We start from the raw sequence: 24,991 nt of genomic DNA, 5'->3' as shown, positions 1-24,991 counted from the left end.
CACGCACACACACAGACACACACACAGACACACACATACACACAAACATACACACACATACACACACAGACACACGCACACACACAGACACACACAGCTAGCATGTCTTTGTTCATGAGAATCTGTGTCTTTGTTTGTAGATCACAGTCGGGTTGGATTGGATTTGATGAACTGCACAAAACCCAATTTCCCTTCCCCTGGGTGCAAAGAGATGACTTTATTGTCCCAGTTACATTGCCACTCCCACCCTATCTACTTATTCAATGAAAATATCTTTGCTTATTTTCACAAGGAAAAGCTGTAGTTTGAAGTGACTGGAACAGCTCTTCCCTTGAAGTCAACACATGTTTATGATACTGTTGCTTTGCAAAAACATAAACAAAAAACCAGACTGTACTGCTGCCTCCTCAAGTTCTAGAGTCTGCTAGGAACTGAGAGAACCGCTGGAGACTGAGGGAAATCTCGGCATGACCAAGGGCGGTTGATGGACTTGAGCCTTTCTTCTTTTTGCTGACCATCTAAAGTTAAAAGCTGCTCAGGAACAATTTCTCGTTATACAATTCATTACCAGCAATCACAGAGTATCAAATACACATTTTTTTTATTGGTTTCATTAATGATTTTGTGATAATGAGTTGTTAGGAAACTTGAAGAAAAAAACAATGAAACTCATTTCTACTTCAAGTAAAATAAATACCTAGCCATTTTCATCCCGTGAGAACAGGTTAGTGAAATTACCTTCCAGCAAGGAGACAACAAATGAATAATTTTAAAATTTGCTATGTTGTCTTAAGCTTCAGGCACCTTGTTTACAGTGAGCCTTGTCTTAATTTCCTTCTGATCATTTAGTCATCAGTAGAGCTAACAGAACACATCTGGGTGATTACTTTCTTAGAACACATTAATAGTCCTTTTCTCACTTAACAAATGAAAAAAGCAGGCCCAAAGCAATTGGATGGTTTTACTAAAATGGCTATTTGGTGACAGGTAGTTTCAACAAAGGAGGTAGCTGACTCTGGGGTTTTCCACCCAATCACTTGGCAGTGACACCAGCTTTTAGACCACTGTGTGAGTCTCTGACTTGTATATTAGCATTATGGTATTTCCTTATTTTATGTTTGCATGTTGGAATTAGTCTTCCACATGGATGGCTCAAGTTAATAACGCCTATGTTATTCAGGAGGAGACACAGATGCTTTCTCATCTCATGATGGCTTGAAGATAAACTTCGTTTCCATAGCTCACAATTTAAAAAATGTACAAAGCTTCCCACTGTGAAAAGTGCTCCATGCCCTCTTGCTGCCCACTCATTCACCCTGTTCATCACCTCTATGGGCTTCTGTATTATTATGTTCTGTAGGGAGCCGCTATTCAAAGATGGCGCTGGCTTCCTTGTAGCCTAGCTGTAAACAACTCCATATTTGGCTATGATGCATGAGTATGGTAATTGGCCTTATGTCCTCAGCCTATCCCGTGGCTCCCCGTGCTAGCATTCTGGCGGGACCCAATCACAGTACGGCACGTTTGCCTGATTCCCTATATAAGCAGCTGCAGTTTAGTCCTCGGGGCCGCCCCTCACCTCCCGCTCTCCCTTAACCAAGAGGCGCTCCAATAAAGTGTGATCTGAGAAGAATCCTCGCGTGGTAGTCGTTCTTCCTCGCTGGCCGAGGAGCGCGCCACAACTGGTGCCGAAACCCAGGAAGGTAACTTCGGACAGCAACTGGTGCCGAAACCCGGGAAGGAAACTTCGGACACCAGGTGAGGGGTCGAAGAGGATTCAGAACTCAACACACGGAGCGGTGATGTCAGTAACGGTGACGTCGGTAAGTTCTCTAGGAACAGTGACGTCGGTAGTAAGTTCGCCAGGAACGGCTACGATGTCGGTAAGTTCTCCAGGTATGCTGATTACTGGGATTAATCCGCAGCCCTTCGCTCAGACATGGTAAATGGGTATCGGTAATGCGGGCGATACCGCGACAATGTTCACCTGTGGCTTTGAATGGGCAGTTTTTGAATTCACAAGATAAGAAGTTACAATTACTTACACCATTATTTGTTTATTTAGTGCCAAAATTGAACCTCACACACGCTTAGCTCACACTTTAGCTTTCAGCGACAGTGTCAGCTCTTATCCCTTTTTGTTGGTGGCCTATCTACTGTAACAATAAATAGCTCTAAAATACTGATGTATCATGCTCAGGGATGTTTGTTCCTGAATCTGTAGGTTGACTGCAGCCCTGATGGGCTCCAGGGGGTCAGCTAGACTTGGGGAGGTTCATGTCATATCTGCTTTGCAAATCAATCTCTCTCTCTCTCTCTCTCTCTCTCTCTCTCTCTCTCTCTCTCTCTCTCTCTCTCTCTGATCCTAGCTGAGGGACTATCAGTTCCCTGGTATGATCCATCTTGCAAGCAAAGTCAGAGGAGCTAGCATAACACAGGGCACTTCAAACCTTCTTTTTTTTTTTTTGTAACTGGTGTGTGTTTAGTTCCGTACACATCATAGGTTAATGGAAACCACATGGCCCAATTAAGTGTCAGTAGGAGCCTGGCATGATGGTACATGATCCCAGCACTTGGGAGGGTGAGGCAGGAGGATTGATGGCTCAATATTAGTCAAACTAGACTGTGAGTTTGGGGCTGCTTTGCAATGCCCTGTCTGTTTAAATCAAAGTCAGGAGGGCAGAGAAACATATTTCTCCCACAAAAGTGGTAAGTAGAGTGAATGTATGATTGATGCTGGTTATCAGCTGAGTACGTTTATGTATAAATGTATGTGTAATATATTAAGGGGGCCAGAGTTATGTTGGGATATAAACCTGTTTCCCCATTTCATCCTTTAAACATTCATAGCACACTTTGGCATACTTAACAATTATCTAACCACCATGACATAATTCTAGGACATTTTTCTTACCCCCACTGGTCATTCTCTGTGCCCCCTCTGTAGCCTTCAGCATCTACTAACGGACTGTGCCTACTGATTGCCTGTTCTAGACACTACATGTCAACGGAATCGTGCAATCCACACTCTGTGACTGCGTTTTATCTTCCTTTGCGCACTGCATTTAAGTTTCATTCACTGAATCTTGTGATGTGTATCAGCACGTTACTCCCTTTACTACTGGCTAATCATCTGGTATATAGATATACCACATGTGATGGACCACTGGCTAATCATCTGGTATATAGATATACCACATGTGATGGTTGGTTTTAATGGTCACCTTGACGTAATCTAGAATTATCTGGAAAGAGAATCTCAACAAATAACTGTATATGTGGGGTTGCCTTGTGGGCATGTGCCTTCCAACTAAGTTTATATTGCCAGCCTCCTTTTACTTTTTGGGGGACACATCCCTCTGCTTCAGCATTCCTAGTAGCCAGGGTTATACTGTAAGCCACCATGCCTGCCATATAATTTCCTATCATTTTTAGGTGTTTTATTTCCATGTTTCCTATGAAAGATATTGGTAGAATGTTTGCCTCTTTTTGTTTTGAAGACTCTCCTCTAATTTTGTGCAATATTATTTCTCTCCTCTTTTATTTAGTATGAATTTACAATTATTTGTGCTTCATATTTTGAAATTTCTAGCTATAACTTAAAGATACTAATTTTCTAAAAAAAAAAAAAAATTGATATCGGGACTTTTTATATTGCCCGGGCTGGCCCTGAGCTCCTATGTTCAATTGGTCTTTCCACCTAAGCCTCCCTAGTGCTAGGAGAACATGAGCATGTCAGCTATACTGGTATTGTTATTAAATTCACCCCAGTCACATCCCTTAGAAGAAAACAGCTTAAGTAAAGAGTTGTGCTATGGTTCCCAGAAAGTCAAATGTCCCAAGGAAACACACCGTAGTGGAAGTATCTAGAACATTATACCGAACACTGATTCAGGGTCAGTGGTCAGTGGTTTGGCCCTTGTCTCTACTATGCTGGGAATGAGATGATAAGCACCGGCCTTTGAAGGCTCCTGTTTCCGGTGTAAAGCCCATACTCGTTTCATCTAGAGTGCGTGTGCTGGAAGGTGTGTTTTCATTCACTACAAACCACCTCTCAATGCCAATGGGCATTAATCACTTCAAGATCACTAAAGGGCTCTGCAGATTACTAAATGGCTCTGATGTTCTCGGTAATGCATTAGAGAAATGAATAAGGTAGTGGCATTATAGCATAATTAAATTCAACCCATGAGCCTGCTACTGTGGCCATGCTTTTAAAGCAAGTTTTCTCTAAGAGCATACCGCTGTCTCTACCAATCTGCTCCTGGGAGCAGATAATGCTCTCTGGCTGTGCAGGCTCTCGCACCTTGTTAGTGCAGGTTGTTCTGAGTGGTGTCCCATCATTATTTTTGGTGACAGGAACAGTCTTGCTAAATACTGACTTTGGGAATCTCCTGGGGATAGGACAAAGGAAGAAAGATAAGAATACATTCTGCACCTCCAAGGTGGCTCAGCTTGGCATTTCCACTGCTAGCCAGGGATTCAGACTTGGGGGAAATGTCCATTTTATGGCAGATTAGGTAAAGAATGGTGTTATAGGAATGAGAGTGGACGGGAAGGGCAGGAGCTAATGCAATTGGCAGAACGAAGCTGTCTGTTTGGTCTTCTTGTCCCTCTGGACAGCTCCTCTTCTTCCCAGGTATAGGGAATGGGGTCTTTGGGGAAACTCAGTCTATGTCCTACTACTGAACAAGGTAGGTCAGAGAATTTCTTATGGCCAGCGCTTACACAGAAAGGTAGGGGATATTGCAATATTATCTCCAGGCTTCAAGGATGGAGGCCTGGTTTCTCTGAGTGGTCTTGGGGGAGGGAGGGGAGCAGACAAGAATCAGGAAGTGACATGGAGGGTTTTGCTTCTTAGATCTTCTACTGTCTCTTCCCAAAAGCTCTGAACATGACACAGAATTGTCATTTTGTGTATCCTTTTCCTGCGTCTGAATAAACATATTTATTGGTATGTTATGTTGAAGGACTTTCTCGTGTTGAATTATCTTAGAATTCTTGAGATAGCTTTTCTATGGTGATGTTGGCATATGCACAAGTTTTATTTGATACATACTACATTTAAAGAACCAACATTTTAACTATTTTTAATGAAGGATTCAAGTGAAGCTGCTTTATCATGTGTATTACTTGACTTATCCTCCTTTGGCTTTCATATTAAGCCATTTTTCATTGACTACCTTACTTTCACTGTCTTCCTGTTCTCTGAAATATCTTCTCTGAGACAGTGGTGTCCAACTCCTTGCACTCTGGGCAAAAGGGAATTGCTACAGTTTGGGCATAGAATGTTCCTGAAAGGCCAGTGTGCTAAAGTTTTGGATCCCAATTTTGACACCATTGGGAGATACACCAAGAGGTGGGGACACATGTGAAGACTTCAGATGACTGAGGATGTATCTCTGAAGGGGATGATGATCTTTAAGACCCTTCCTGTTTCTTCATGTCATCAGGTGAGTGTTTACATTGCCACGATCTTCTGCCCTGATGTGTTGTCCTTTAGGCCTGAGAGAAAAACACCAACTATGTGTGGAGTGGAACCGCTAAAATGTGAAAACCAAGTAAATCTCTCCTTTCTATAAGTTGACTATCTTAGGTATTTATCATAATGACAGAAAGCTGACTTCCTGGGGAAGAATGTATTAACATGGTTAAGGATGGTTGCTGAGAAACTAGTTAGGCCATTTAAGGATTTGAGTTAAGAGATGATGGAGGCTTAGGCTAAGAGGCAGAAGATGGGGTAGAACTGAATTATCTTTTGTAAAGAAAAGTTATTTTTGACTATTCCATAGATGTGTGTAATGAATTCTTATAACACATTCACCACTTATTCTCTGTTATTTATGTTCTCCCTCATAAGTATCCCCTTTTTCCTAACAAGTGCCCTCTTCTACTTCCATATCTTTTTGTTTTATGATCCACTGATTTCAGCCAGGGTCACTGGTGTGGAGCTATCCACTGGAACATGGGCAAATCACCCACGTAACCCTCTCTAGTAGTTTTCAGCTACCAATAGCTCTCTTGGGAGGGGACAGGGAGAGAATCGAGCTATCTTGGTGTGGTATTTATTTTGAGATTACTAAGGAGACATTTTAATTGCTACTGTAAATGTGAAATGAAAAGAGATTATGGTTTGGAATTTCCACCTTCGTGTGGATGGGGAACAGAGACAGGACTCATTTGTCAGGAGGAAAACTGGTTCTGTTTTGGGTCCACTTCAACAGGAAGAGGTATCAAGTGTCACAGAGGTACAGCCAGCAGGTGAGAATAGGAGCGTGGGTTAGAAATGGGGTATTCTAATAGTGAGAAAGAGGAGGGTTTATATGAGCGAGAATTGTTGAAACCAAGGTTAGATAAAGCATAGGGACAAATAACCAAATGAATGGAAACATGAACTATGAACCAAAGGCTGAGGGGCCCCCAACTGGATCAGGCCCTCTGAATAGGTGAGACAGTTGATTGGCTTGATCTGTTTGGGAGGCATCTAGGCAGTGGTACCAGGTCCTGGGCTTGTTGCATGAGTTAGCTGTTTGAAACCTGGGACTTATGCAGGGACGCTTGGCTCAATCTGGGAGGAGGGGACTGGACCTGCCTGGACTGAGTCTATCAGGTCAATCCCAGTCCTCAGGGGAGACCTTAATCTGGAGGAGGTGGGAATGGGGGGTGTGCTGGGGGGAAGGGGAGGGGGGCAGGAAGGGAGAGAACGAGGGAATCTGTGGCTATTATGTAGAACTGAATAGTATTGTAAAATAAAAAAAAATAAAAAAAACAATAAATTATGCCCTGCCCCCCCCCCCAAAAAAAAAAGAAAAAGAAAAAGAAACGGGGTATTCTCACTGCATTGATGGTGTTTCAAGCTGTAGAACTAGCCCAGTGTGGTGGTACAAACTTGTCATTTTAGCACTTCAGGAAAGGAGGCAGGAAGAGCACAAATTGGAGGCTAGCCTGAGCTATAAAGTGAGTTCCAGGCTAGCCTGGGCTTCACATAGTGAGAACCTGACTCAAGCAAAGCAAAACAAAACAATAAAGACAAAACCTAAAATGGAATACAGGGCCGGGCGGTGGTGGCGCACGCCTTTAATCCCAGCACTCAGGAGGCAGAGGCAGGCGGATCTCTGAGTTCGAGGCCAGCCTGGTCTCCAAAGCGAGCTCCAGGAAAGGCGCAAAGCTACCCAGAGAAACCCTGCCTCGAAAAACCAATAAATAAATAAATAAATAAATAAATAAATAAATAAAATGGAATACAAAGTCCCAGAGTTGAGATCTGAAAGAGACAAAGAAAGTGAGCCCATGGACTTTGAGTTCAGCCTTAGGAATTTCCTAGGTCTTTCATAGCTTTCCAGTGTTTCTGTTTTAGATTTGAGTGATTCTTCGTATACTTGGGCTGTGTTCATTCAGTAACTCATCAGACACAATGCAGGAGCTTAATGAACATGGTGATGCAGGCAGTAAGCAGCTATTTCTGAGGAAGGTGCTGTAGAATCAGCAGGGAAGCCTACAGCCCCCTTCGCCGAGCTTTAGGAGACCCAGCGGGGAGACTTCAGTCTTCTCTCCTGAAAGCTTTCCTAATGCTCTGATGTGGTCCAGGGTAGAGCCACATCAGCCAGGCTTGAGTGCATCCCATGCTTCTGTGAGATAGAGAAGTGGGTTTTCAGGATGCTCCTAAGTGTCACATACACATTCCAGAAAGGAAAGAAAGCCTTAAGGCAAGATACCTCTTAGGTCCTCGAATGCTACATCCTTTTCCAGGAAGGGTTGTTAATCAGGGATAGCACTCTTTCTGACAACGACTCTCCACCTGTGTCCAGCTCCTTCTCAATACACAGCACTCCAGGTAATTGAACAAAAATAGAAACAAAGACTTTTTTTTTTTGTCAGACAGAGAATAGCTAGACATCAGGTTTAAGAGCTACTGTGTCTGTGAAGCCCAGTGACATGTGTTTAACAGTTCAACAGGACCAAGGAAAGAATGACTCCAGGCACTTGGTCACTTGCTTGGGTAGGATTGGCTCCCAGATGGCTGCACAGTGACTAAAAAGTACTTCCCATGTATCTAGTTAATGGACTCTGTCAATCAAAAGTAAGTGTTCTGCTTCAACTGAACAAATTATCCCTGGAACTACGCATATCTTAGTTACTTTTCTATTGCTGTGATAAGACACGATGATCAACACAAGTTATAAAAGAGTTACATTTTGGCTTAGGTTTTCAGAGAGTTAATCCATGATGACAGAATGTGGGCATGGTGGCAGAAACAACTAAGAGCTTATATCTTGATCCATAAGTAGGAGAGAGGGAGGGATGGAAGGAGGGAGGGAGAGAGGAAGGGATGGAGTGAGACAGATAGATAGAAGGGTGGGTGAGTGGGTAGGGGGAGGGAGGGGGTGGGAGAGAGAGAGGGAAAGGTGGGTGAGTGGGTAGGGGGAAGGAGGGAGGGTGGGAGAAAGAGAGAGAGAGGGAAGGGTGGGTGAGTGGGTAGGGGGAGGGAGGGAGAGAGAGAGAGAGAGAGAGAGAGAGAGAGAGAGAGAGAGAGAGAGAGAAGGGTGGGTGAATGGGTGGGAGACTGGGAATGGCACGAGATTTTTGAAACTCCAAAGCCTGCCCCCAGTGACACACTGCCTCCGAACAAGGCCACACCTTCTAATTCTTGGCAAATAGTCCCAGTAACTAGGAGCAAGTGCTCAAACATATGAACATCTGGGGATCACTCTCATTAAAACCATCACAACTCACAGTAAGAAAAAAAAATGTTCTCAGAGTCTAATATTTAAGGAGGATTAGAAAAATCCCATCCCTAACCAAGTAGATTGAAAGATAGAAACATTATGGAATACTTAAAGAACCTTAATTCGGGCTGCAAAGCTAGGCTGTTCACAACAGAAGCTGCTTTATGGTCATTTAACCAGCCACAGAATGCTATGTTAATAATGACCTTGGATAATATTTCAAGTTCTTAGACATTAATTTAGACACATTTTAGGCACTCGTTAAAAAATAATTATAGGTGAGCTAAGTAATTTATGTAAACATTTTGCTGTTTTTACATGGAAAAGGAAATGAATATAAACTCAGTAGTACTGATGCATATCAGTTGGAAGACTGATAAGTAAATTTTGTAAGCCTAAGTGATTGACAGGAAAGGAGACTAAAATAACAAGTGAGTCTGGGACCTGGAGTAATAAGGAATGTTCTCACCCTGACACACAGGATTCCCATCCTCTGAGAAGGGCAACTGTAGATGCATTTAGAGGACGAAATGCTAACAAGTAATCAATGTCTCTGGGTGGAGCAGAGGAAGAGGCAACTTCTGCCATCGTCCCCTTCAGCCATGATGACCACACCTACCACCCCACTAATTTATGGTCAAGGCTAAACAGGCCCCCTCTTCCTCATGAGGATTTCCCTGAGACCCACCTAGTCCCAAATGAATTCAGGGGGAGAACTTACTACAGGCACCACTCATCTGTCATCTTAAATATTTCATGCCAATCTAGCCCCACTTTAGGTTAAAAGCATTTTAAGTCCTTATGGGAAACCAGGAATGTTTCACTTTCTCCTTGGCCATGCCATTTTATAGTCAGATAACTGGAAATTGGCAGTAACTTCTGTGGTTACCCAAACCAACAAGCATTGTTAGCATAATGAACGCCCCTTAGTGAGCTTTAGCAGAAGCCATTCAGCTTTTCTCAGATTGCTTCAAGTTCTCCTTTTTATTCAGCTATTGGAATAACTCTGGTTGTTAGGAAGTACCTCTCTACATTGTGCTGAAACCTAGCTCCCTGACACATTCACCAATTACGTTTAAGTTTGTCCTCTGGGCTTTGAAAGAATATGTTGGAATCCTTCTCCACCTTAGAGTTTTTCAATGTCCAAGACAGCTATTGAAAATCACTAAGGCTTTTTCTTACAGACTAAATATCTTTTTCTTCAGGCCATCAATGTCTTTGAGCACCATCCTTACTGAGGCTGACAGATGCACTGGATTGCTTCTTCAGAGAACACTTATCTTACTCCTAGACTGGAGTAGGCACCAGGGTGCAAAAAGGAAGAACGCAAGGTAGGAGTTCATCCTGATAGGGCGTGTCCTAGGCACTTGACACCGTTAACATTCTGGATTCTTCTACCTAGAGCAGTGTCATGATGGGTCCTATGTGTAACATCATAGCTATTTTCTCCCAGTAACAAAGTTATATTATATTCTAGAGGAAGATGTGTTCATTTTGAACAATATTAGATTTGTTTCAAATACAAAAAAAATCAATGAACAAGTGTCATTTTCACTGATGGTCAATCATTATTTTGTCCATCTTGTACTTAGAATTAATTAAGTCTTCTCCCATTATTTCAGTCTGTTATGTTTGCTATAACAAAACTACCACAAACTGGGTAGCTTATAAACAACATGTATTTATTACTCAGGGTTCGGTGGAATGGAATGTTCTAGATCAAGATGCTGGCAGATTCAGTGCCTATTGAGGCCATGCTTCCTCATAAAGAGATGGCTCCTCCTGTAACTCCACATTCCACTTTTATAAAGACATTCATTTATTCATGCTTATTTTTAAGACAAGGTTATTCTATACAACCCAGGTTTGCCTGAAATGGGAAATAGGCTGGCCCCTAAAACTTGTGAGCCTCCTGCCTCGGCCTCCTTAGTGCCAGGATTACAGGTATGCCTCGCCATATCTGGCCCAATTAATTCCATCTCTGCCACTACAACCCCATCATGTCCCACCCCTTTTGGGGTTTAGGACTTCAGTGGAAGGAGACACAAACATTGTACTCAAGCAAAGCCAACTTGAGCCCTCACAGTTGTGTTTACTAGACTTCGCTTTCTTTGGTTCCTCTCACACCTCCATGGGTCTCCCATTATTATCCAGAACAACAGCCACTCTTGTAGCTCTGTGCCCTTATCCATGTGACTGGGCTTTCTGGTCTCTTACCTGAGGCCCTTTGCCTAGGCTCAGCCAGAAGAAGGTTAATTCTGAGGGCAAACTCTGAATTTTCTCCACAGAGTCTTCTTTCCCAGTGGGTCCTGGCAAACTGATGGGTATTTATTTATTTATTTATTTATTTATTTATTTATTTATTTATTCATCCATCCATCCATCCATCCATCTATCTATCTATCTATTTATTCATTTATTTATTTATTTATTGCCAGCCTTCATTTTGGGTCCAGTGAGCCATTTATTCACCACCCTCTTGTCTATGAACTGAGCACAGCACAGTAGCCTACAGTATTTCAGGAACACTGGCTGCATTGTACTATCCCCCCCTTTCTCTATGTATTAGCCAGCATTGTGCTACTACTAGAACACACACTGGGGACAATCAACTTCCAAAGTTGTAGAGGTGGGAGCAGTCAATCTGGTGCTCTTAAGTCTCTGGTGCATGGAGCACCACTTCGTTGATGAGATGTTCAGGAAGAGGCAGAGGTTGGTCCTCCCTTAGCCCCTCCAAGGACACACCCCAGTGACCAGAAGACCTCTCACTGGACCTCAGCTCTTAGTTTTTCCATCACATTCCAACACCACCAAGTCAGGGCCCAGGCCGCCAACGACCCAGCCTCTAGGGATATTTAAGAGCAATAGCACTGAAAGCATGCTTTGCAGAGTCCTCAAGAGCTGCATTTCCAATCTGTCTCTGTTCCAGTGGCTTGAACTGCCCTGACTCTAGAGACCAACCCTGCTGAGGGCCCTTTTACTATTTCTTCCGTCTCCCAGGATCTCAGTTACCTCTCATGGTGAAGTTGCACAGTGTGGGAAGTGCCATGTTTGCTATCTAAAGGGTGGTGGAATTATGTTTCAGCCCAACTCTCCCAGATGTGTATTTCTGAGAAAGTGAACATGTCACCAACGCCCAGTTTCTTCATTTACATCTGAGCCCTGACCTCTTCCGTTCATCGCTCTGTCGCTGTAATTATGATTTCCTTTATTTCAAAATTTCAGGGTTGCTTTTCTTTGCTCAGAATTAGGACGCCAAACAGGAGCTGGGGTACTCTGTGAACCCCATCTCCAGGAGTCATTTGCCTGTCAAACCAGTGCTGAGCTCAGTTGTCACTTGATGAGAGTCTCAGGGTGGCCTGTTGTCATCATGGTCTGTAGTTCCTCATGGACACTACCTCTTCTCTCTTGCTGCATAGTTATTACCTCTCAATTTTCATTCTGAATGCAACACACACACACACACACTGTTGGATTTAATATTCTCAATGATTATAGACATATATGCTCCTAGAACTGAAGATGAGGCTGATAAAGATGTTTGCTCACTGTTCCCTAGATTTTTAAGTCAAAGGCACAGCCTTTGGAACCCTACTTCCCTAGTGCTGGGTCATGAAGTCTCTACACTTTTCTGAATTCTATTCTGAACGTCCATCAGAGTCTCATTGGTAATGCGTGCTCAATTACTGCACATTAACAGAAAGTGGCCAACATTTGAAAACTGGGTAATTTTGGAATTACTTTAAATCAGAACTTAAAATGCCTCAGCAGGAAAGCGAGAGGAGCAGACACACAATAAGGACACATCCTAGTTTTCATTTCTCCTTTGTCTGATACTGGTGTGGATAATTACCAGGGAAATGGCCACCAAGTGGCCAAAGGGATAGCAGGATTGGAGAATAATCCAACAATGAGTTTATTGTGCTATAAATAATAGCAAGCTGATTGCAGAGAAGCTTTTTCTTAGAGATCTAAAGCCACACATCTTCACTTCCTTATATCACTTTTAAATCAATATCCTGTAAAACATCAATGGACTGTTGTGAACAGAATTCCCTTTAACATAGTTCTCTCTCTGCTTGCCTTATGCCACTTACAATGTTTCCACGTAGTGAATAGCTTCATATTAACAATGAGCGTTCTTCTTGAAAATCAAAATGTTGTCTCCATGTGATCATTTAATTAGTGCTCAGAGTGTTCCTCTGTGAAGCAGGCGGGTGGTGGGAAGGGGGTTTGTTCTTTTCCGTGATGACACAGAGGAAGCAGGTTCGAAGGCCATTTCTGTATCCAGTGGGTCCTGATGCTATTCTGTTCAGTTCGATATTGTTGACTGTTGTTCTTCCAGCCTGGCCAGAGGTTCACAGTGAGCTATGCTCATGGCCTCAGCCCATCGTTGGGTTCACAAGTGATTAACGTTCTACTCTCTGTCAGACAGATCTTCCATATCTGAGGATGGAGCAGGGAATTGGAGAAAAAAATGTCTGTACCATCATGGAACTGAAAAACTTCTAGAAGCAGAAAGACAAGTATAATCTATAAGCAAGCTGCAGTCCTGTTACAAGGAACAGACACTCAATTTATGTAAGAAAATACTTTTGGTTGTGAGCCTAGCCTTTAATGGCTGAGCCATCTCTCCAGCGAGGATGGGTTATTTTATGTAGATTAACATAGTAGTCCTCATTGAGAGAGTATCCTTTGAGATAAGAATAGAAGAGTTACCCCAGCATCTGAAGGAAAAACATTCTGGATAGGAGGAACAGCCAGTACAAATGCCCAGAGGCACCAGGATACTTATAATGCTGAACAAGAACACCCCCACCACCACCACTGTGCGCTGCCTCCCCTCCACCCCCTGCTGGAGCAGAGTAGCCAATGGTGCTGGCTAGTTCCTGTCAACTGACACAAACTAGATTCATCTCAATTGAGGAACTGCCTAGGTCAGTTTGGCCCCTGGCCACATCTGTGGGACATTTTTGTAGGAGGGTCTAGCCCACTGTGGGTGGTGCCATCCCTTGAATGGTGACCCGGGGCTATATAAGAAATGTAGCCGAGCAAGCCAGCAGAAGCAAGCCATTAAGCTGAGTTCCTCCGTGGTCTCTGCTTCAGTTCTTGCCTCCAGGTTCCTGCCTTGACTTTCTGCCTTGACTTCCCATGATGATGAACTGTAACCTGTAAGACAAATGATCCTTTTCCTTCCCCAAATTGGTTTTGATCACCATTTTATCACAGCATCAAAAAGCAAACTAGGGCGCCAGGTTAGCACACCAGATTCAGAAGAGGCAACAGCAAATTCATATAATCCTACTCATTGTTGGTGTCTTAAGGACATCTTTCCTTTTGAGTGGTTTAGAGTCCTTTGGGAGATGTTAAGCACAGCAATCACATCGCACTCGCACTTGAAATGATCACTTTGGATGCTCTCTGTGGGACCTGTTGATTAGATTGGCTGCAAGGCGTGAGAAAGGGGGGGCATTCATATCTCCCAAACTTGACTGGCGACTCCCTGAGAACAAAGAATATCTACTGTGCTTGTTCAAATTCTTTGTAGAAGAAAAAAAAAAGAAACTTTCATTCATGGTAAATAAATAAGTACTTTCAGAACTTAGGATGCCTAAGCTCCCAATGATTTACAAAAATAGACACTATTTCTGATATTTCAAAAATGGTAATACAATTAGATTTCTTTCCCAAGGTGAAACCATTGAAGTTAGACATAAAGAAAAAAGCGTTTGGATGTCTTTTTTTGGGAGTGATAAGGCTACAGGTAAGTCTTTTGCCTGCTGATCAGAGATCCCATCTGGCATACGAAATGGATATATTGCCACATTCAAGAATTTAATTTCTTAAAACAAAAATATTACAACATATATGGTCCATAGAGAAAATAGTAAAATGAATTTGAATGATGACAGTTGAGAATTATGTGATACTTATGGTTTTGAGACAGGAAAAAAAAAAGGCCCAGTAATGCCCGTTTGTTTTTCTTATTTACACCTTATAGGTCTCCATTACGAAAGAATTACAAAAATTACGTAAGAGAATTACGAAAGAGAATGTTAAAATCTAAGGTACAGATGGAACTGGAAAAATCTAGGCTGTTTCCCTGAGTCTCAATCTGAAGAATGGGAGTCCTGAAAACTTTAAGGTGATAAATGTAATATTTTGTCCAATATATGGTGACACGAGTTATGAGTTGTCTCCTGAACTGAATCTTGCTCCTTAGTTCTTTCCTGGCAGTTGTAACTGGCCTTACAGACTCCTTCAGGCCATTTCATCAGGACAAACCGATGAGCACACCCAGGCCCTCTTTCCATATCTATCCATCTAAACCACCTGAGTATCAAGGGGTAAAGAGAGAAGGGGGTGGCGTGGACAGAGCCGCAGGTTTCAGCTAGAGTAAGACTACCAAGGAAACATCCGAAAAGGTTGGAAACACAGAGACTTTTCCTGAACAATGGAAAGATCTGGGGAACTGGTGGAGAGACTCTCAGGTTCCTGTCACTTCCTGATGTGCCAGAAAGCTGACAAATACTTTTCTCTTTCATGTTCTTCTAACCTTTGGGGAATTCGAGGCAGGGACCTGAAGAGTAGTAGTTCAGAACTATGAGCAACCCCAGACCCTTTGTGATTCTGTGAACCCCGGTGGAGCACAAGGACCAACAGAAGCCAAGTTCCTCTGAGCCCAGTATGTTAAAGCAGCCAGACATCAGCCATGGTCCTTCAGTGTCACAGGTGGCGAGATTGTTCCCTTGTCGAGGTCTCCAAAGTCCTTCCCGTTTTTCCAGCTTAGGAGGAGACAGTGAAAGCCACAGGCAAACAGGACAGGAGGGGGCTGCTGAATTTGGTCCTGGCAGTTGCTTTCAAATCTGGGATATTCCAGCATCTTTCTGTGCTGTTACTTAAGCATAAAGATTTTCAATCATTTGCTTCCCTAGTTCTGCCAGAAGGGTCGCCAGGCGCACGACGCAGATCTGCCAGCGGTAGGGGGCCTTATCTATCTATCCACCCACCCGCCCCTTCACCCACCCACCCCTCCACCCACCCTCCGTCAAGCCCTTCCTCCTGCTTAGCTCAGTTTGGCTCTCCAGGCCTAGGGCGGCGCGGGCGGGGCACAGGAGCGTGGGCTGGCCAGCGCGGGGAACAGGGCCTGTGCTCCCGAGGGGCCGCGGGGTCGGGAGACCGGGGACACCCAGGGGTGTGGCGGCGGCGGAGCCGAGCCCGTCCGAGCCGGCACCTTCGGGCGTCCCTGTCCCACGTGACTGTCGCCTCCTCCCTCCTCCGAGTCGCGCGCACGGGGCCGGGCGTCTCGACTCCCGCGCGCGCTCGACTGGTCCCAGTCCCCGGGAGGAGAAGCGGAGGAGGGAGCCAGCGAGGCGGCCCGGGGGAGCGGGCGCGAGCGGCGGCTGCCGGGGCCGCCTGTGCACCGCGGCGAGGGTGGCGGTGGCCTGAGCAGCGCGAGTGTGATGAGGCTGCCCTGCCTCGCTGCTCCGCTCGCCGCCAGCTGACAGCGCCTGCCCGCAGCACGCCCGGAGGGGGAGCCGCGGGGCCGTGACCTTGGCCGAGGAGGTAAACGGAGGGGGCGGGAGGGGAGGAGGCGGCGTCACCCGGAGTCTCTGGGACCCCCCGGCCCGCACCCAGCCCTCGCCCTACTCCGGCGGGAGCCACGTTCCCTGGGAGCCGCGCGCCCGGCGGGGCTGGGGCGCTGCGCACGCCGTGGTCCACGGTGCTGAAACTGCTGCCCGGTGCGGCCGGTGCCTCGGTGCGGGGCAAGGCTGCCTGCCATTTGCTGCCGCCGAGAGCGAGGGCCAAGCCGGATGAGCTGGGACTCAGCTTTCTCTGCTCTCCTGGCCGATGGCTCCAGGCTTGTGCAGTTAGCTTGCCCTCCGCGCTGAGCCAGGTGATTTGCTCAAGGCTTGACTTCCCACCAGCCTCGGGTTGTCTGGACCTAATTCGGATGCTTTTCTTCCAAAGATTAGTCAGGGTTCGGTCCAGACTCGGTGCTCCGAGTGAGATGGGAGCAGTAGAGGAGCCGCGGGTTGGCAGTGAAAGCAGGTGAAAGTGGAGAAGCCTGTGCCCAGGCTGTGTGAGGAATGGAGAGCAGACGTGTGCAGGAGAACACTTGTGGGGAAGGGGCCTCGGACGTGTCTGTCATGGGAAACTACTGGGCTACCGGGAGAAAGTGGGCTGCTGTGGGTGTTGGCTTTCCGCTCTTTGGGGGAGAGCCACATCATGTGGAGCTGCAAGTATGTGAGAGAGCTGTGGGTTCTAGGGAAATGCAAACCTCGGGGTTTTAAGCGAGTACCTAACACTTTTAAAAAGAGAGTATCCACAAAATGAAGTCCACAGAAACCTTAGCCAGATGACTGTTTCTAAGGGGAAGGTTGTCAGTTAAAATTCCCTGGGGCTACTACAGCTGTAAACTCCTTCCTTTTTTTCTCTTTCTTTTCTCTGTCTCTCTCTTTTTAAAGTCCATGTCCTGTGTCCTCCAGTCAACCCCAGGTGACAGAATTCTCCCTGTGGATTGGGTACTGTGAACATGAAGATGAGTCAGGGGAGTCTGTTCCCTTGAGAACTCCCACCAGGATCTCACAGGAGGCTCTCTAATCCTTTGCAGGGCAGACTGATAATCCTTGCAACGGAGGGACCAAGTTCTGGGTGAAATGGCCCAGGGGAATAATTATGGACAGACCAGCAACGGGGTGGCAGACGAATCACCCAACATGCTGGTGTACAGAAAGGTAGGAATTCTTCACTTCCCTCAAAAAAGGGAAACTTCAGCGCTTTCTCTCTCTCTCTCTCTCTCTCTCTCTCTCTCTCTCTCTCTCTCTCTCTCTCTCTGTTTCTCTCTTGTGTTTGAATCAGAGTATTTATCAATTTTCAGAAGTCCCAGGTCATCAGTGATTATGTACTATACTAGAAGAAGATCAGATGCTCTCAAGTGACATGAAATAGATGGGACTCGGCGTATTCCTTGCTGATCGGTTAGAGTCACCTGTCCTTAGTAATCACAGCAAGTTTGGCCATGCAATATATTTGGTTTGTTCCACTTGATTTAATAGCATCCCTTGTGATTTTCAGAGGCCTTTTCTAATACCCCTAACACACATTTAGATTATAATAATTTCATTTGGAAATAAAACTAGACCACTTTGCAGGTCTGTGGCAAGAATGATTATATCCGTGGATGTGTATGCTTTCATGTGTTTACTCACAACTAAATGACTCTAGTTCTTTTGGTCTTAACCTAGTTGTTTTTTTGTTTACTTTGTATTATTACTGTTGTTTTATCTATAGCATCCATACTCTAGTGTTGTATGCCCCTGGGATAAATCTGTGCAATCCAGATTCCCCCTTCCACACACATATCTGACAGGTTTCTGCCATGCTTTTAGCAGCAAACTTCTAGACATCGAGCTACAGACACATTTGGGTTTGGCGTGTGTTTCAGAGTGGTTGCTTAGGTAACTTCAAGATGGATAATCAACAAGCTTACTAAAATTAAGGATGCAGTATTCTTTATGTAAGTTCTGCGTTGATTTTTCCTTTTGCAGTTTTTACTGGGATTGTTTTTCTTAAGCATATTACCTGTGGTGTGTATTAACTTAGATTTCTTTAGTTGACACTGACAACGGAGACTGGAAATCATACACCGAGGTCAAGACTGTCATTAAGGGTTTTGATTAGCACTGAATCCAGGATGAGTGCCGATCTGTGAGGTGAGCTGATTGTGAATACAAAGGAGAGGCTGTGTGCTGCCTTAACCCATGCAGAATTCCAACTTTTTCTTGTGTGGCCCAGAGATGTTAGATGGTAGTGAGGAATATGCTGAAGGGAATATTGATAGTGCTCTAAGAGCAGATACATGGAGCCCAGACACAATGCTAGCTGCTCATCCTGTAGCCGGTGGACAGTTCTATTCTATGTAAATGCAGCCAGATGTGTCCGAGACACCACAGACTGAAGGGGAAGAAAAATAAGGGGCTAGTTGACTGTTTCATTATTTTTGTCCAAATGGTTGAATTGAGATTCCTATGCACTTGAACCTAAGTCATTACTATTACATTCTGATACTGAATGAAGTAAGTGGGTGCTTACATATTTTAAATAGAGAGTAGGTCTGGAGAAAAAGAATATTCTGGTGGCATCTTGGTACTTTAAAGTAAATCGCAATTTTTCTTGTATTTGGCATGACTTTGAATGTTGTTACATGCAAGATGTGAGAATTTAAAAATCTATTCTAGGAGTATATGCAGGATTGAGAGCTGTACTTTTAGAGGGGGATTCTGATAGTAAGCTATGTTTGTTAACTAACACAGGTGCATTCTTTTCCTGCTTGCATAAAAACAATTGACAGATGACTTGGATATCATTATTTGGTTATTTGCCGCACTCAAGTCTCAGATTGCTAATTTTGAATTTACTTTATAAATTTGTAGTTTCAAATTGCTATTAGTTTTAAATGTAAGATTATAAGCTTCATGAAGATTTCATGGAGAGAATCTAACTCTTTTGTCCCTTTGAGAAATGGTCTCACTATGTAACCCTGGCTAACTTTGAACTTACAGCAATCCTCCTGACGGCCTCTCAATAACATTTCACTTTTTAAAAAACATTATTTCTGGTTGAGTGTAAGACTGCTTATGATGTTCATTTTACCCTTCTTTGATTGGCTTTTTGTTTAGGGATTAACAACACATATCACTTAGTGTTCATGGAAAATTCACTGATAAAACATGACTGATAAAAAGAATAATAAGTTCAGTAAATCTTACTCATAATGTCTAAGAATGGATTTAATGTTTGTCTGAATTGTCTCAACATTTTTTTGTGTGTGTAAGTTTTTTTGTGATGTAAGTAATAATTTTTAAATAACGCCAGATCGGTCATAAACACTTTGACTCATTATCATTTGCTAGTCATTGTGTAAAATGTTCTATGTGTATACACACATAAAACAGGACATCATGAAGTTTCTGTTTTTGTCGTTATCTTTGACCCACACATTAAGTGGGCTTACCACTTAATAACTTCTCTGTGGAGGCTGATTTTTTTTTCATATGAATAGTAAAGTAATTGGAGAGGGGTGAATCTATCTTGGGAAATTTCAATAGCTCCCCTTCATGAAGAAATAGGCTCTTGTTACAGTGCTAATTAATCAGGAAATCAACCAAAGGCTCAGCAAAGACCTTCAGTCCTAACAGGGCATTGCTCAATAACGGCTGAGAGAGTGGAGGGAGAAATTGCTGTTTTATTGACTGGGGCCAATTTTCCACTTCTCCTTCACTGTTGAAGTGCAATCCTTGAAAGTGTGATCTGAAGCAGCCAGATTCATGGCATTTCTCCCTCTGCTCCTGCTGCCTCTCCCCGCCCCCACCCCCATCATAATGCTCTCTGCTCAGACCCTCATGGCACTCAAGACACACATGTGTTGTTTCCACTTTGTCTTGATAGGTTATAGATGACTCTTAGAAACACCCTGGGGAGAGATGCGGAACTGGAAATGCTACCCATGTGGAATACGTAGGAATGAGGCCCCTGTGGGAATTTCTCGTTTACTGTCTCTTTCCATCATGATTATCCTAAAACAGATTATAGGAGTTCTGACAAACAGTGAACGAGTACAGTCTTCTTTTTCCCATGGAAGTCCATTGTGTGTGTGTGTGTGTGTGTGTGTGTGTGTGCGCGCGCGCGCGCACGCGCGCGCACGCATGTCACTAGAGGTCACCATGGGTGTCTTTCTTCAGGAGGCTTCCATTTTCTTTTATGAGACAGCATCTTTTATTGACCTGGGACTTGACAATTAAGTCCGACTGGCTAGCTGGTAAGCCCCAGGGATCCACCAGCCTCTTCCTTACCAACACTGGGATTATGAGCATGTATCAACATATCTGGCTCTTTATGTGGGTGCTGGGGATTGAACTTGGGTCCTTATGCTTGAGTAGCAAGCACTTTACCCACTGAGTTGTCTCCTTGGCCTCTTTATGGTGGTTTTACAGAAGACATTCTTCAGTATGTTAAACTATGATTACCAGGCTGAGTAAATGTTGCCACAATCAAGGCTTCAGGGCATGGCAGCACTGTCTAGTGATCAGGGCTGGTCCTTAAAAGTCAGTCTGGCTTGTCTGCAAGTAGATTTTAGCTTAATAGAAAGAGTCTCTAGAGTTTATTTGATGTTTGAGATCCACTTTAAAAATTGCTATGGATGAAACATTTGCCTTATCAATTCTTTGCTTTATAATGTGGCCTTTTTATAACCAGGAGATTAAATTAGAGTGATCTGTTGTCTGATATATTTGAGGACATCTTTAAAAGTTGTAAAATGACGAGAGTTGAACACTTATTTCTATGCTCCCTTCAGATGGGTGCTAAGTAGATTGGAGTTGTAAGTAATCAATTTCCTTGAGACTTGATTGGCTCCAACATACCTTGGAGCCAGATCAGTTTCTTGAAACATTTGTAGAGGTGGCATGTCAGAAATTGAGTTCTGTTCTGGGCTGGTGATTTGTAAACGCTGTTCTCAGTTTTGATAAACTCTGGGAGAAACATCCTACTGTGACCAATAATGTTTGCAAAATATGACCAAGCTAGAACCCAGAGCACAGGGTGACGCTGTCCAAACATGGTGTCTGGCCAGCATGTTGCCCACTAGACAGCATCCATCACTCCTTTCCTGCAACTGACGTTCTTGCATTGGAAAAACAAAATTTCTAGGGCACCTTGGGGCAGTATTTCAAATTTACTGTAATGCTGGTGCCTCACTAGCAAGAATGCTCAAAATATCCAATAATTTCTGATATTATTGCAGCAACCATTTATGCTCCAGCTGTCAGAAAAGAAAATGAAAGTGTTTTCCTCCTTCGTTGTCTTATTGGAAGGAGCATGGTTTTGGAAATAGCAAACCTATCAACTTCACTGTGCCTCTCTCCTTTGCCCTCTCCCATTCTGGCCTTCATTCTGCTCTCCTCCTCCTCTCTCTTCATCTTCTATATAACAATTTCCCTTCTACTGTGCCTTTTTGATTTTCTATGCAGAATAGAATTAAGGGTAAAAGTATAAAGCTCACTAATATGCTGTTAATTTTAGTTATAACAGTATCTGTTGGAGATGATAACTGGTCCCATCCTTGATTGAATACCTACTGTATACAGGTGCTCATTGTGGCACTACATTGTGGTTGTGGCACCAGAGCAGTATTTAAGGGTAACAATATTCCAGTCTTTATGAACATCTTGGGACAGCTGGCCTTCCTTACCTGAAGTCACAGTGACAACCAGCCTGTCATTTGGAAGGTTGTCTCTGCTGGCTAGCTTCACTTCAGTGCATTTGGAAGCTATTTTTGATGTCCCTCTGTCCTGGGAGAATTGACACTCCTTTGAGACAGAGAGTGGTTACCGGACCACAGGCAGGGCCAGTCTCTTAGCCTTGAGCTGATGCTGTGGTGCCTGCTTTAACTCAGTGAATTTGTCTTTACAAGCTTGTTAGTCTCATCACCTTAGAGGTTGTCTCTGTTTCCAACTCAACTTCCGCTGTTAAAAATAATCTGCTGGGTTTTAACCTTAGTTCTCTTGACCCGTCTGGGGTTAGTTCATGTCAGCAGAGGGAGTAGTATTTGTGGCTGACCACAAGAGAAAAGTATGTTAGAAAAGGAAGATGTATATAAATAATTACAAAGTCCTGGGTCTTTAAGTCTCCAGGTTTTGAAGGTAAGGATACAGATGGGAGGCAGACAAGAATTTTCATCCCATTTTTGGATCATTCTGCAGTGGCACACCTTATCTAATCAGATGACTGGGAAGTGCCTGCCTTTTTGGATCAGGAGATGTTGTCTACCTTAGAGATAGCCAGACCTCTCTGTCCCTCTTTGGCGACACAAATAGTGACAGGTACCATGAAACAGGACAGGATCCTCTTCAACATGCCTTCTGAAGGAGATGGAAGCATTTTGTCAGTAATACTTCACTGATGAATTCCGGCTAATAATTAACGAGTTCAGAGCAGGAAAGCCTTCCTGGTTGAGCTCTTTGCTTGCCCAGGCTGTTTGTGGGATTGACATGGGGATCTGTGGCTTGCATTTTACCGCCTTCGCTTTCTGTCTCCAGTGTCTCTGAATCTAATTGATCAGGGGAAAATGCAGATTCACAAAGAGGAGCTGTCCAGGGATTTGATTGCCTTCTAATAGCCTTGCGGCTCCCCCGAGTGATGGGAAGCTGGATATTTTTAGGTGGTGTGGGTGACAGAATATGATCACTGCAGAGAAAACGGAAATATCTCACATCTAGACAGTTTAGTGACCTAATAACGTTCAGCTCTCCTTGAAAACAGACCTGCAGCAAACAAGCAAACAGAGGAGGCTCCTTACTTTGTAGCGCCGACGAGGCATTTGAATGTCAGGGCCACAAAGACTTCTATCCCACACAACATCAATCTAATTATAAAATAATTGTAAATGACACTTAGTTCCTGAGAGGGAAAAAAAGACCTGGTTTCTTTATGCCATTTGCTCAAGGCAACATGGGAATTCCACTTGCTTTTATTTTGATTCCTTTTGTATTATGTCTAGTTCCATTAACAAAAATCTGAGACTAGCAGAACTCTCCTAGATAATCATGGACTTGACTCCAGCATGGCAGAAATTGTCTACCTGCTCTAGGCTAGAAAGTACCTTGCCTGGGAGACCTGTGGAAAAGCACCCACTGATAGTCTGTTGGAAAAATGTTTAGAAAAATGGTACCCATTAGCTACGTCCCTATGAATAAATGTGGAGATCTTTAAAAAAAAACGTATTTATTTATGTATTTTGTGTATATAGGTGTATTGCACTGGGACTATAGTTATAGACTGTTGCGAACTGCCACGTGGGTATTGAGAATTGAACTCAGGACCTCTGGAAGGGTAGCCAATATCCTTAACTACTGAGTTCCTCCAGCTCCAAGGAGATCTTATTCTTTTTCTATTTTGATGGCTAGCTAAATTAGAAGATGTTCTCTAGTATTGGAAAGTCATAGCCTTGAAGCTCAGCTGGGCTCTGGTTTAGTTGTGTGCCTAGAAATTAGGGTCATAACTTCTTTCACTTCAATTTTCTTACGGATACAATGGCAAAAACTAGACATTCCCCTCCTGGGGTTGTTCAGTGAGATAGCCTGGAAGAAGTGTCTTGAGTAGCACCTAACGTGTATCATCAGGTCTTTAACAAATGTTCTGTTGATTTTAATAGTAATATCACTATTTATTTGACAAAAATTATTAAACATTTTTGTATGTGTCAGGTCAGTTAGACTAAGTTGGTGTATTTTTTTTTTCCTAAAGAGGGAAAAGAGGGGACCTTTTCTTCACCTCTCATCATATCTTCCAATTGTATAAACAGGAAGCTCTGTGAGATGCTTTGATAATGTCATTTAAATAACACAGTGTCTGTCTTGTAGGGTCTATATAGCCACCTTTTATTTGCTAATAAGCTCTTTTTAAGTTGGTGTATCTTTGTATGTAACTATGTATAACTGTGCATGTATCTGCATTGTTCCATGATGCTCTATAAACCAAATAAAGCCATAGGATTGAGGCATTTCAGAGGTAATGAGGAGGTCTGAATTTACCTGTTTTTTTTTTTTCATTTTGTATATTGTGAAGTTGAAAAGTGACATTATTTTTCTAAATCATATAGCTTGACTTTGGATGTTTGTCTTCCTAAGTGTGCTCTAAACAATCAACATGTAAGTGATAAATAACTAATAAGTTTTGTATTTTCATATAGCTCGGTGCTAGCAAGTGACCTACATGTTGCTGCTCTGTCATGGACTATGGGAGGGTACCTAATCATACTATATGCAGAGTAGATATTGTGTTTGCTTTAATCAGTATTAGCTCTTGGGTTCCTGGCAGCAATCAGATGGGGAGTTACTTTTATCTATCTGACCAGTAGATTTGTGCTTATCTGATTCTATGTGGAGATTCTGGGCTGATAGAGACTCGGGATGTGATACTATATGGCAGTACTGTCAACAGACCTTTCCATCATGATGAGGAAACTTCATAGACATACTGCCTGGTCTTAGGGTCACTTGCCACACTGGGTAAGTGGACATTTTGAGATGTGGTCAGCATTACCGAAGGCTGAATGCATGTTAAATCATGTTTAGTTTAAATTAATTCAGATTTAAGTGTTCATGTGTCTGGTGATTATTGGATTAGACAAGACAGCGTGGAGACACAGAATGATGGGCCTTGGAAAATTTGTGTCACTTACCGAGAAAAGAAACAAAGTGACA

General features: G+C 43.5%; 1 protein-coding gene across 6 annotated transcripts in view; it reads left to right on the top strand.

The window, feature by feature from the left end:
* Window positions 1-16,061: 16,061 nt before the first annotated feature.
* Rgs7 (regulator of G protein signaling 7) overlaps window positions 16,062-24,991 on the top strand; it is a 395,639-nt gene continuing 386,709 nt past the window's right edge. Inside the window, exons 1-2 of one of the 6 annotated variants that reach the window (XM_006993719.4) lie at window positions 16,062-16,292; window positions 17,341-17,464. In XM_006993719.4, coding sequence (XP_006993781.1) covers window positions 17,387-17,464 — 78 coding nt within the window. In that variant the 5' untranslated portion in view covers window positions 16,062-16,292; window positions 17,341-17,386. Of the gene's footprint in view, window positions 16,293-16,604; window positions 16,624-17,340; window positions 17,465-24,991 lie in introns of those variants that run through there. The other 5 variants (XM_076548014.1, XM_006993718.4, XM_015987216.3 and 2 more) reach the window with 5 other exon arrangements.

This window comes from Peromyscus maniculatus, chromosome 11, assembly GCF_049852395.1.
Source record: "Peromyscus maniculatus bairdii isolate BWxNUB_F1_BW_parent chromosome 11, HU_Pman_BW_mat_3.1, whole genome shotgun sequence".
NCBI classification, from domain to species: Eukaryota; Metazoa; Chordata; class Mammalia; order Rodentia; family Cricetidae; genus Peromyscus; species Peromyscus maniculatus.
This window is presented reverse-complemented; position numbering and strand designations above follow the sequence as displayed.